General features: G+C 42.3%; 1 protein-coding gene across 1 annotated transcript in view; it reads right to left on the bottom strand.

The window, feature by feature from the left end:
- Positions 1 to 14,084, bottom strand: part of tnn (tenascin N) — a 56,671-nt gene that overhangs the window by 18,106 nt on the left and 24,481 nt on the right. Inside the window, exons 6-10 of the mRNA XM_062979424.1 lie at positions 11,589 to 11,852; positions 8,269 to 8,532; positions 6,519 to 6,649; positions 2,866 to 2,998; positions 960 to 1,111 (exon numbers count right to left, since the gene is read on the bottom strand). Coding sequence (XP_062835494.1) covers positions 960 to 1,111; positions 2,866 to 2,998; positions 6,519 to 6,649; positions 8,269 to 8,532; positions 11,589 to 11,852 — 944 coding nt within the window. The remainder of the gene's footprint in view (positions 1 to 959; positions 1,112 to 2,865; positions 2,999 to 6,518; positions 6,650 to 8,268; positions 8,533 to 11,588; positions 11,853 to 14,084) is intronic.

The following is a 14,084-nucleotide window of genomic DNA, read 5'->3' as shown; positions in this document are numbered from 1 at the left end:
ACTCATCCACCTCCCCAATCCCTACATTCACACTTGGCCTCCAAAAAAACAATTACAATAATAACAATGACAACAACAACAACAATAAGAATCAACACCATCACAGGCAAGAAACAGCCAGGCACTGAGGCTGAGAGGCCAGTCAATGCTAAACTGGGCCTCCAAAAAACAATACAGTAGCATCTAACTTATCCAACCTTCATAATCACTACAACAACAACAATAATAAACACCTACACAGGCAAAACAAAAAAAAAAGACTATTGTACCACAATAAAAATATAAACCGCACTCAGTAGAATCAGACATTACAATTAACAACAAACCAAAGACAACAGGGATCTCAAGCAATTATCAATCAACACAAAAATTGAAGAAGGTAACAGACTTCAAATACTACTACTAATGTGAGTATAAAGAAGGGTGGAGGTCACAGCATAAATACAACCTAATGTAGACTGACCAACACCACCAGACTAAGCCACAGCAACACGTGGCCGGGCACAGCTAGTATAATATATAAAAGGTAAAGGTTTCCCCTGACGTTAAGTCCAGTCATGTCTGACTCTGGGGGATGGTGGTCATCTCCATTTCTAAGCCGAAGAGCCATCGTTGTCCGTAGACACCTCCAAGGTCCATGACTGCATGGAGCGCCGTTAGGGTATATATAATATATACACACACAAATGCAATATATGGATCCTGCCTGAACTATTTCTCGTCTTTTAGTGACTGCTAAATACCAGGGCACACTTAACCTGTACTACACATCTGTAAGGTCTACAAAGGTAAGAAGTGCAATTTTGATGTGTTGTTTGTGATGTCAGTCCTGACTTACAGTATCGACATTGTATAAAGGGCAAACTCAGTGGCAGGAGTGCTTTGGGGAAAAATTAAAATAAAACAATTCTAAATCCAGTCAAAAGAGAATCATATTTTAGGGCCAAAGCAGCACTTACAATCCAACCACCTCCATCCGTGGTCATGTCGCAGAACACCTGCAGAGGCTTGTTGACGTCCCCATTCAGATAAATGGTATACAAGCCATTGATGGAATGCCCATTGTGTTGGACTTGGCTGCAATCCGCAGGATAGGGATAGCGCAAACTGACTGCAACAACAAAGCAGATTAAATGATACTTTTAAAATACAAAAGTGAATGTGGGCCGCTCACTTTTTTTTTACAAAAGGAGTTTGGAGCAAAACAACACAAAGACACAAACTGCAAAGGAAAAGAAAGAAGAAGAAAAATGGTAACAAGACCTGAACATGAGCAAATGCAATACCACGAGCAAACCTAAGAATGCAGGAGAAAATCTTATTGAACTCAGTAATATTTACTTCTGAATGGATACAAGACTTAGATGTGGCTGCTTTTGCTCAGTCACTCCTAGGGCCCTTCCAGAAAGGTCCTATATCCCAGGATCTGATCACAGGTTTTCTGCTTTAAACTAGATTATATAAATCTGCAATGCCAGATAATCTGGGATAAACAAAAAAACCTAGGATCAGATCCTGGCATATAGGGCCTGTCTGGAAGGGCCCTTAGTTTCCTTTACTTTCCCTTCCTCACTAGCTTTCTTTTAGATAGTGTCTTCCTTCCGTCCTTCCTTCCTTCCTTCCTTCCTTCCTTCCTCTCTCCCTCCCTCCCTCCCTTCCTGGATAATAACACAACTCTGACATAAGCTCTAGGAAGAAGACCTTTATTGGTCTGCCTTGGAGAACTGTGGCCACACTACAACTCCCTTGTCGGCAAAGCCAGTGATGAGAAGAAATCAGAATTTCAGTGAAGTAATTTGTTACTTTTAATGTTAACAATAACTGAAAAATAGCCTATTACCATTACTGTAATTACTGTAATATTGAAAAACAATGCACTCAACTTGTTGATCTGATTTTCCACTAGTTTCTACTTCTTTTTTCATTGTTTGAAGGGAAAATGTCGTGAAAATGACAAAATCTTGTCAAAATGTATTTCAAAGATCTTTTTAGAATCATAGAATCATAGAGAATCAAGCCCTATGAGGAGAGGCTTAAAGAGCTGGGCATGTTTAGCCTGCAGAAGAGAAGGCTGAGAGGAGACATGATAGCCATGTACAAATACATGAAGGGAAGTCATAGGGAGGAGGGAGCAAGCTTGTTTTCTGCTGCCCTGCAGACTAGGACACGGAACAATGGCTTCAAACTACAGGAAAGGAGATTCCACCTGAACATCAGGAAGAACTTCCTCACAGTGAGGGCTGTTCAGCAGTGGAACCCTCTCCCCCGGGCCGTGGTGGAGGCTCCTTCCTTGGAGGCTTTTAAGCAGAGGCTGGATGGCCATCTGTCGGGGGTGCTTTGAATGCGATTTCCTGCTTCTTGGCAGGGGGTTGGACTGGATGGCCCATGAGGTCTCTTCCAACTCTACTATTCTATGATTCTATGATTCTAATATCTCATCAAGTCTCAACCAATTCAACATAGTTTATGACAACCACAAAAACAAAGTTTCTGAAGTATAACAACTGCTTTCAAAGTAAGTACTCTACAATTAAACTGGAAACAACACTTTCAAACCAGGATTAGAATTTTTTTTTCAAATTTTGTTACATAGTGTTAAACATAAAAAGGCACAAAGGAATCTATTACCAACTTTGAGACAAACTGGAAATACATTTCCAGCATCACCTTTCCTGGACTCAATCCACTTTTTGTTACAATAGTGTATGTAAGGTATCACAAGCTGCTAAACAGATTTAGACCAGAAACAGGCAACAGCAACTTCATTGTCTGTAGCTTTAAACAGTTCTGCCTCTGTGCATGAGTCTGGGCATTGTAGGCAAGAATACAGATGCGGAGTTGTTTACTGCAGTGACCCAGGCCTACCTGTAGAAAATGTGGTAGTTGCTTTTCGGCTCCAGCGATCACCCCTAAAGGCTGTAATATATATGGTGTACTTGGTCCCCCGAGTAAGGTTTTCTAGCACAAACGTTCGCTCATTAGGACCTAGATGTATTTCCTGCCATGAAAAGAGAATGAGAAGTTAAACATTGCACACCACAGAAAGTTTTGCTCTAGCTCATCCTGTCCTTCCTTCCATTCTTTAGTGATCTGTTCCCAATGCAAATCGAGAGAGGAACTATTAGTGGTGGAAGGTACAACATTGTGGTGACTCAAGGAGAGGCCATTCAGTTTCCGGGGGGGGGGGGGGGGATAAGTTGGATGTATAGAATGCAGAGTGAAATACAAATGAAATTTAAAGACTTACTTTCATCTTTGAAGAGCAACTGTTCTTTACCTGTTTTTAAAATGTATGCCACTCTTGTTCTACCTCCATGCTAAATGTTAAAACAATTTCTATTACTGCTGCTTCATTCATCTTTAAGCAGTTTAAATATACTTTTAAATCAAGCATGTCAAACTCATTTTCATCAAGGGCCACATCAGCTTTATGGTTGCCTCCAAAGGACCATTGAATCCATGGATGGAGAATCCATAGATACAGAGGACCATATACCTATATACCTTACCTATACACATAATAAAGGTGAAAAATGTGTATGTGTGTATATGGAGGAGATGTCCACTTATACAGACAGCCTCCCACCGCCACAAAGAGCTGTAGTTCCCACTGAGCAGGAGACACCAATAGCCCTCCTTCCACTGACATGCAGGTTATAGTGAGCGCCATGAACATGTAGCCCAAACCCTGCTAGTGTCCTCCACAAACACCATTCTGACCCCCACCCAAGTGAAGGCTTTCATTCGGGGACAATTTAATCCTAGATGTTCTGTTTTTCCTCCAGTATGGACATCCCAGGGTTCCATAATTTGCATAACCCCGCCCACTGCCTCTAACTTAACCCTCAACCCTTTCCTATAGCACACAGTTAACAGAGGAATTTATCAGCAACTGAACAAGAGGTTTGGGGAGAATTCACAATGATTTACAAGAATTGTACTTGACCTACATCCAGAAAGCACTGTTAACACAACCAATAATGGATCTGGAACAAACTTGCCACATATATGTTGTCGAAGGCTTTCATGGCCAGGATGACAGGGTTGTTGTATGTCTTTCGGGCTGTGTGGCCATGTTCCAGAAGTATTCTCTCCTGACGTTTCGCCCACATCTATGGCAGGCATCCTGCCATAGATGCCTGCCATAGATGTGGGCGAAACGTCAGGAGAGAATACTTCTGGAACATGGCCACACAACCCGAAAGACATACAACAACCTTGCCATAGATAGTAAGACTTGCAGTACCTTCACTGAAACTGTGACCCCCACCGACAATAAACTGGGACCAAACTTGGCACAGAGAAGCCCCATGACCAACTGAACACACTGCAAGGATTAGTGGGAATGGACCTTGATTTTGGGAGTTATAGTTCACCTGTATCCAGAAAGCATTGAACCCAGCTGACATCAAATCTGGACCAACCCAAAATGGCCAACTACAAATACTGACAGGTTTTGGGGGTGATTGCCCTGGGAATCTGGGAGTTGTAGTTCACCCTTTCCAGACAGCACTGGACCCAGCCAAGGATGGATCTGGATCAAACTTCAGTGATATTACCTAACATCCCAAAACAAACAAAGCCTTCTTCTAATAACCCAGGCATTGCTGGGTCCCCGAGTTAGTATATCATAATGATCAATGCTCTTTAGTTTTTACTCAGTTTGGGCCCCTGGATGTTGTAGAATGACAACTCCCATCACTTTTGTCTGGTGATGCTGAGATCCTACATCATCAGACAAAGCTGTGAAACAGAACTCACAGCTTTTGGATAATATAGCATTCTGGATATGACAGCATTTACAGTAATTGCAATGGTGCATCCCAGTAAATGTGAATAGTAATGTTATGATGTTGTAAGTTTGGCTTATGAGAGTGTAAATACTGAAAAGGATGCCAGTCAAAGGTTGGAATGAGGACGACTAAAAATTAGAAGAATGAATTACCGAATGACCACCTATAGCAATAGTTCGCAACTTGTGAGTCCTCAGATGTTTTTGGCCTTCAACTCCCAGAAATACTAACAGCTGGTAAACTGGCTGGGATTTCTGTGAGCTGTAAGACAAAACACCTGGAGACCCACAGAATGAGAACCACTGATATACAGCAATGCAAGAGAATAGTGGAGTCTAGAAAGGAGCATTCACTTTCACTCACCGCACAGAAGTGGCACATGAAAAGCACTCATTTTTTGTTCTCTTGCATTCCTTTGAGGCCTCTTCTACACTGCTGTATAATCCACATTATCTGCTTTGAACTGGATTATATGAGTCTACACTGCCATATAATCTAGTTCAAAGCAGATAATCTGGATTTTATATGACAATTTAAAAGAAGCCTAAAGGCCCTTCCAGATAGGCCCTATATCTCAGGATCTGATCCCAGGTTTTCTGTTTATCCCAGATTATCTGGCACTGCAGACTCATATAACCCAGTTTAAAGCAGAAAACCTGGGATCAGATCCTGGGATATAGGGCCTGTCTGGAAGGGCCCTAAGACCTACCCATATTTCCATTTCACTCATTGTTCTTATCAATCAGGTTGTGAGACTTGTTTTTTCTTACCTGATGGAAATTTGCATGCATTTTCCATGTACATATTTAGGAAAATATGCTTTTGTGTATGTTTCCAAAGTGCATTTTCCCATTAAACTAAATTGGTGTAAATTTTCCAATTGTACATACTGCAAGTTTTGCAAATATGCAACTTTCCAAGAAAAGTTGTGCTCTGCCTCTCTACAGTTCATAGGATGGACAAAATTCATAATTTCAGAAAGAATCTCAAAAACCTTGAAATTGCTTTTCTATCCTTACCACAGAAAATCAATGCAAAAAAAAAAAAAAAGGCTTGAAAACTAAGCCTGGAAGGTTGATTGTTTTCTTTTGTGTGGAACTTTTTCTATCTTTCAGGAATTTACCTTTTGGAGGGGTGTATCATACACCTGGAGCCCCCAGTGGTGTAACGGATTAAACTGCTGAGCTACTGAACTTGCTGACCAAAAGGCCAGTGGTTTGAATCCAGGGAGCAGGGTGAGCTCCCGCTGTTAGCCCTAGCTTCTGCCAACCTAGCAGTTTGAAAACATGCAAATGTGAGTAGATCAATAGGTACTGCTCAGGTGGGAAGGTAGCGGCGATCCATGTAGTCATACCAGTCACATGACCTTGGAGGTGTCTATAGACAATGCCGGCTCTTCGGCTTAGAAACAGAGATGAGAACCAACCCCCAGAGTCAGACACAAATAGGCGTAATGTCAGGGGAAAACTTTTCCCTTTACTAACTTTTACCTATCATCCACCTATGTAAAGTACAAATGTCAAAACAGATTTGAATGGTGCATGCTTCACAGGTGTACTCTTGCCAGAAAGCTTGGAATGGCTCCGTTGGTGACACATCTAGATGTGTTGATGTGCAAGATCTGCAATTTCCCTGTGAGATCGAACCACTGAAAATCGCATGTTTCTAACTGCTTGTTTAGCTCATTTCCGTTCCATGAACGTATGTAGCGAATCACAAACTTACCCTGCTGGTGCCATCTGGTGCCTGATAAGTGAGGAGATAACCACTGATCTGTGCATCAGGCGGTGTCCATGTGACGGTTCCACTGGACTGCGTCACTTCTGATACCCGGAGATTCCTGGGAGGATCAATTTCTAGGCCAAACAAAAAAGCAGGAGCCAATGCAATATTTAATCGTGGGGTTTTGTTTGCAATAGCAGTTTGCGTATTGACAGTTGTCTTTTCCATGTTTGTAAAGGAATGTTGGGCAAGGTGCCGGAGGTTTTTATTCTCTCTACCACCCAGTGCTCACTTTAATTATGAGAGAGGAAAACATGAAAAAGAAACACATAATAATATTGATTCCAACAGTTGGGAATCAATGTATGGAAGCCTGTTCAGTGAATGGACAGCAGATGGAGCTACAGGACACCAAATACAAGTCAAATTAGACTTGGGTATATGCCAGAAGGAATGTGATCAGCTTCAGCAGTGACATTATTGGTGCATAAGAGGGGAATCAAAATGCCATTTTACTCCCATTAATTAATATGGAGCTCATTTCAGCAGGAAGTTCTCCAGCGGGTGCGCATGTCATCCAAATGTATGCATATCTTTTTTAACAATTTGTTGTCAAAGGCTTTAATGGTCAGAATCACTGGGCTGCTGTGAGTTTTTCAGGCTGAATGGCCATGTTCCAGTAGCTTTCTCCCCTGACGTCTCGACTGCATCTGTGACTGGCATCTTCAGAGGTTCTGTTGACAGTGAAGCAAGTGGGGTGTTTATAGATCTGTGGAATGTCCAGGGTGGGAGAAAGAACCCTTTTCTGTTTAAAGCAAGCTTGAACAGCATTGAGTAGCCATGAAGCTGCAAAGTCAATCAGTGAGGGTATCTGCATAGAGGTAGCTTGGCTGTTGTATCTGGAGGCATCCTTTGTTTGGGGGGTGGGTGTTAACTGGCACTTAGTTGTTTGCTGCCTGGAATTCCTCTGTTTCTGAGTGGTGTTCTTTATTTACTGTCTTGATTCTGGTGCTTTTTAAATACAGTAGAGTCTCCCTTATCCAAGCTAAATGGACTGGCAGAAGCTTGGATAAGCGAATATCTTGGATAATAAGGAGGGATTAAGGAAAAGCCTATTAAACACCAAATTGGGTTATGATTTTACAAATTAAGCACCAAAACATCGTTATACAACAAATTTTGCAGAAAAAGTAGTTCAATACGCAGTAATGTTATGTTGTAATTACTGTATTTACAAATTTAGCACCAAAATATCATGATATATTGAAAACATTGACTACAAAAATGGCTTGGATAATCCAGAGGCTTTGATAAGTGAGATTCTACTGTACTGGTAACCAGATTTCCACAGATAGATAGATAGATAGATAGATAGATAGATAGATAGATAGATAGATAGATAGATAGATAGACAGATATTCCACTTGCTTCACTGCCATCAGAACCTCTGAGGATGCCTGCCACAGTTGCAGGCAAAACGTCAGGAGACAATGCTACCACAACATGGCCATACAGTCTGAAAAACTCACAACAACCCTGTTTTAACAATGCCAATTATACTGGTGATAGTGGCACTGGCTATGGCCTAAAAGAAACAAACAAAAAAGTGTTTTGGCTAGAAAAGACAGCAGGCCAAGAAAGAAGATAGAGGTATTGCATCAACTAGGACAGCAGTGCAATGCCAGAAAAGCTATCTTTTCTATAAAATCCTGGAAATTTTAAAGAAAATGGAGCAACCCTGACATCTCATTACCTGTCACAGTTTTTGTGATGGCCCTCTTGCTCTGCTGGATTCCCTTTACAGCCCAGATAGAAATAATATATTCCATGCCTGGCTTCAGTCCAGTCAAAGTGGTGCTGCTCTTATCGTTCCCAACAGCTATTTCTCTATTTTCTCCATCAGCCGAGGTATAGCTCAGTATGTATCGATCTATGGGAGCCAAAGCCTTGTTCCAAGAGACAGTCGCTGTGTTCTCTGTTGTTTGATCTGTCTTCAAGTTTACGGGGCCATCTATTTCTATAAAGCAAAATGGAAATGTTAATATTGTTTTCTTTCACTGTTGAATATATATTTTTCCTTGTTCCAAGAGACAGTCACTGTGTTCTCTGTTGTTTGATCTGTCTTCAAGTTTATGGAACCATCTATTTCTATAAAGCAAAATGGAAATGTTAATATTGTTTTCTTTTTTTTCCCTTGAGACTTCGGGGTTCGCTGGTTTGTTTTTACAGTATTTGATCTTGTTATATTAATTGATGTCCTGCTCATGGACGTCATGCCTAAAGGGACCATCATTAATTCAGAAGGATATGTGAAACTCTTAAGAAACTTCAAGCTTGCCTGTGTTGTGTTCGTCTACACCGGCAGAAATGAGATATTTTCTGTTGCATGACAATGCAAGGTAGACTCCAGCAATACATGGAGCGAGAGCTGCCAGATGTACAAGTTGGGTTTAGAAAAGGTAGAGGAATGAGATACTAAATTGCCAATATTTGCTGGATAATGGAGGAAGATAGGGAGTTTCAGAAAAACATCTATTTCTGTTTTATTGACTGTTCCAAAGCATTTGACTGTGTGGATCATAATAAATTGTGGCAAGTTCTTGGTGTCTGGGGATACCAAGTCACCTTGCCTGTCTCCTGAGGAATCTGTATAACAACCAAGTAGCAACAGTCAGGAAAGACCACGGAACAGCAGACTGGTTCAAGATTGGAAAAGGAGTAAGGCAGGGATGTATCCTCTCACCCTACCTATTCAACTTGTACGCAGAACACATCATGAATGTGCGGGGCTTGACGAATCCAAGGCTGGAGTTAAAATGGCAGGAAGAAACATTAACAACCTTAGATATGCAGATGATACCACTCAGACGGCTGAAAGCGAGGAGGAGCTGAGGAGCCTTCTCAACAAGGCGAAAGAAGAAAGTGCAAAAGCTGGGTTGCAGTTAAACATCAAGAAAATCAAGATTATGGCAACCAGACTGATTGATGACTGGCAAATAGAGGAAGAAAACATGGAGGCAGTGACAGACTTTATATTTCTAGGCATGAAGATCACTGCAGATGCAGACTGCATCCAGGAAATCAGAAGACGTTTACTTTTCGGGAGGAGAGCAATGGCCAACCTCGATAAAATAGTGAAAAGCAGAGACATCACACTGGCAACCAAGGTCCGCATAGTTAAAGCAATGGTATTCTCCATAGCAACCTATGGATGTGAGAGCTGGACCATAAGGAAGACTGAACAAAGGAAGATAGACGATTTTGAACTGTGGTGTTGGAGGAAAATTCTGAGAATACCTTGAACCGCAAGAAGATCCAACCAGTCCATCCTCCAGGAAATAATGCCCGACTGCTCACTGGAGGGAAGGATATTAGAGGCAAAGATGAATACTTTGTCCACATCATGAGAAGTCAGGAAAGCTTGTAGAAGATAGTGATGCTGGGGAAAATGGAAAGAAAAAGGAAGAGGGGCCGGCCAAGGGCAAGATGGATGGATGGTATCCTTGAAGTGACTGGCTTGGCCTTGAAGGAGCTGGGGGTAGCAACGGTCGACAGGGAGCTCTGGAGTGGGCTGGTCCATGTGGACATGAAGAGTCAGAAGTAACTCAACGAATAAACAACAACAAACGATAATGTCTGGCCACATATCAGTTGGCAAACTTTGGTGAAAAACTTTGGTGGGTACAGTTGTCAACCTATAGCCTTATAGCCCTAGTCTGGCACTGTCAGACAACCACCTATTTGGCAAACTGAAGGAACAAGATTTGAAGATGACGACTCCCTTGTGTTAGCTACTAAACAGTGGCTCAGCTGAGCAAACATATAGGCCCTAGTTCCAAGGTGGCATAAGGCTGCTGAAAGGGATCAGAATTGTGTGGGAAAGTGACCTTTTGTTCAATGTATCAATAGCAAAGATGTAGAATAAAATCTGGTTTTTTACATAAAAAAATATTGTGCATTACTTTTGGAGTGACCCTCGTATATATGGAGGCTCTGTCGAACTGGCTACGTGCTAGTAGACTGAAGGTGAACCCGGCGAAGACCGAGATTCTCTGGCATGGCCGCTCGACTGGTCTGACCCATTTGCTACCCACCTTCGATGGCGCTGCCCTATCTCCTTCGCCTACCGTTAACAGCCTGGGTGTCGTTTTAGATTTGCAGCTGACAATGGAAGCTCAAGTCGCTGCTGCCAGCAAACAGGCCTTTTTCCACCTACGACAAGCGAGGCAACTGGCACCCTATCTATCTTATGAGGCTCTGGCAACAGTCATCCATGCCACAGTCACGTCTAGGCTGGACTATTGCAACGCCCTGTATATGGGCCTTCCGATGTCCACGACCCGAAAGCTCCGTATTGTTCAGAATGCTGCAGCCAGGCTACTCACAAGAACACCCATGAAATGCCATATAACACCAGTGCTGCAGCATCTGCATTGGCTTCCAACTGATTACCGTGGTCGATATAAGATGCTAGTTCTGACCTTTAGAACTCTTTACGGCCAGGGCCCATCGTATCTCAGGGACCGTCTCTCCTTCTCCCATCATCGGAGGTCGCAACGACCATCCCAACGAGACTTACTTTATGTACCGGGTCCTAGAGAAGTGCACTTGGAAAGGACCAGACACGGAGCTTTTTCTATTTCTGCCCCTGCCTTATGGAATGCCTTGCCACCCTATATGAGAGCCATGCGTGAGTTAGGGCCTTTTACCCTAGCACTCAAGACCTGGCTCTTTACTAGAGCTTTTAATCTATGTTAATTTTATTAATAGTTGTATGTATGTATTTTTATCCTTTACAATTTTATCTTGTAAATCGCCTAGAGCATCGTGGATGGAGGGCGATTAATAAGTAATTAAATGATGATGATGATATTCCTTTCTGATAGGGTGTTTACTGGGTGGACCTTGTGCTCTCTTCTGGGTCTGTGATTCTACTTTTATTTACTTTACAATACTGAGGTGTCTGAAAAGGGCTACATAACAAACGAGGGCAAGGGGGGTGATAGAAAATATCCCAGGAAAGAAGCCAAGAGAAATAGCACAAGATTTCACAATATCACATTGATGGGCTACCTGTTTCAGTTTTCGTGCTTGCCTTCCTGCTCTGCTGGGTTCCCTTCACAGCCCAGATGTAGATGGTATATTCCATGCCTGGCTTGAGTCCCATCAGGGCAGTGGTCCTCTTGTCCTTGCCTACAAATATTTCTTTTGTGTCACCATCGGCTGAGGTGTAACTCACGATGTATCTGTCTATGGGAGCCTGGGCCCCATTCCATGAAATAGTCGCTGTGTCTTCTGTCACTTTCTTGGTTTCCAGATTAGTTGGGCCATCAATTTCTGTAAAGGGAAGAAGAGATTTTGGTGAGGACACTAACCCTAGTAAGGCAGACTCCCAGAATGTATTTCTTTCGAACTAAGCCAATGTTTTCTTGACATCTGAAGATACAAAATTAAATGATGGCACCTTCCTCACTCCTTCCACCAATTAAAAAAGGACACAAATCAACCAATGTAGCTATAGCTAGGAAACTTGGCAAATGTGAGCTTCAGAAAACCTAAACCCAAAGTAAAATACAGTGTACCACTGAAATAGGATAGGCTCTGCTTGAAACGGGATGTTGGTTGCGATGGAACCAGATCCAGTATGGTTCTTCTTAAGTCTTAGGGAGAAGGTTATTGCTGAAACTGCACAGGACTTCGGGACAACTCTTGTAGGACAGTGGTTTTCAAAGTGTGCTCCGCAGAGCCCTTGGGGCTCCACAAAGAATAGTGAGGAGCTCCATGCTTCCCTCCTCTTCTCCCTCCAAGCTTTCTATCCTCTTTCTGGCAACACTCCCTTCCCCTACCTCCCTTACCCACAAAAGCCTTTTTTTCTTGCTTCTATTGCTGCCGAAAGCATTTTTTCCTAACCTTCCTTGTCACCCAGATCCTTTCCATCTCGCCTTCCTTGCTTTCAAAATCCTATTTCCCTCTCACCGCTCAGGGGGTGCTTTGATTGTACATTTTCTACATGACAGAAGGCAGTTAAATTGGATGGCCCCTCGGGTTTCTGCTATTATTGTTATTGTTATTACAAAGGCTGGGGGTATCTGTTGGAGGTTTTTTGATTGTGCTTTTCCTGTATGGCAAAAGGGGGTTGGACTGGACAGCCCCTGGGGTCTTCCACTGAAATATTGCTAAGTTTATGTTGGTCACAAAGTTTGCTCATGCCTGATATATATATACATTCTACATACTATAATATATAATATAGTATATAACATTTCTTGGGGCTCCACGAGAAACTTTTGCTTCAAAAAGGGCTCCATGGCTGAAAAGATTTAAGAACTCCTGGTCTAGAAAAAGTTTTCTCTCTACTTCCAATGTTCCTGTTTGACATTGTACACAGGGTAAAAAAAAAACCCTTTTCCATTTGAAGCCCACAACTGAACTGCCATTTGTGCATTTCTTTAGAAAGAGGGGGTCATAGCAACGAGTAGGAGCCTCTGATGGCCTAGGGGATAAAAGCCTCGTGACTTGAAGGTTGGGTTGCTGACCTGAAGGCTGCCAGGTTCGAATCCCACCCCGGGAGAGTGAGGATGAGCTCCCTCTTTCAGCTCCAGCTCCATGCGGGGACATGAGAGAAGCCTCCCACAAGGATGGTAAATACATTAAAAAAACATCAGGGCGTCCCCTGGGCAACGTCCTTGCAGACGGCCAATTCTCTCACCCCAGAAGCAACTCCGGTTGCTCCTGACACACACACACACACACACACACACACACACACACACACACACACACACACACAAAAAGCAACTGAGCAGATTAGAGAAGAAGGAGTTTCAACAAGGATAAAGGTAGTTTTTCGGAGTGGCTGGGGTTGAGCTAATATTTCAGGGTCAACCAAAAACATACTTTACAATATTAGACAATGCCTTTGTGAATCACAACTCTGGCTATGTGAATGATGCAGTTAATAGGAGGCATACAGCAATGGAGGGTCTAAAAGGTTAAACTAAAAAAGAAGGAAGCTCAAATATGATCTGCCTGATTAATATGGTATGAAAAGGGACGTGTATCAGAACTATAACCTCTTGACAATTTTTTGGTACACCTTTAATTAGAATTTCATATATTACACCAGTGGTTCCCAGCCTTTGGGCCTCTGGGTGTTTTGGACTTCAGCTCCCACACTTCGTAGCAGCTGGTAACATGGTTGAGATTTCTGGGAGTTGAAGTCCAAAACACCTTGAGACCCAAAGGTCTGTATTACATAGATTGTTGTGCTGACTTAATAACTTATTGATCAGAATGGAAGTTTAAATAACCAGGTTTTAGTATTTCCATAGGCTTGTTAAATAACAATGTAATCATATTTCACCTCATTTCATCACTGTCTGCCTCCTATCTGAGCAAAACAAAAACAAAAGAAACAACATCTGTAAGACTGCAATCTTCTATAACCAACCTGTTTATTTTAGGAAAATGCCCAAATGAGCAATACCATTGGATACATTTCTGATAAAAAAAATAGGCTAAGGATGTTTGCAAACAGGCTAGCAAAGAGGAAGAGTTTAACAATAATAG

The sequence above is a fragment of the Anolis carolinensis genome, chromosome 4 (genome assembly GCF_035594765.1).
Source record: "Anolis carolinensis isolate JA03-04 chromosome 4, rAnoCar3.1.pri, whole genome shotgun sequence".
In the NCBI taxonomy this organism is placed as follows: domain Eukaryota; kingdom Metazoa; phylum Chordata; class Lepidosauria; order Squamata; family Dactyloidae; genus Anolis; species Anolis carolinensis.
Note: the sequence above shows the minus strand (reverse complement) of the source record. Positions and strands in the feature narration are given on the sequence as shown.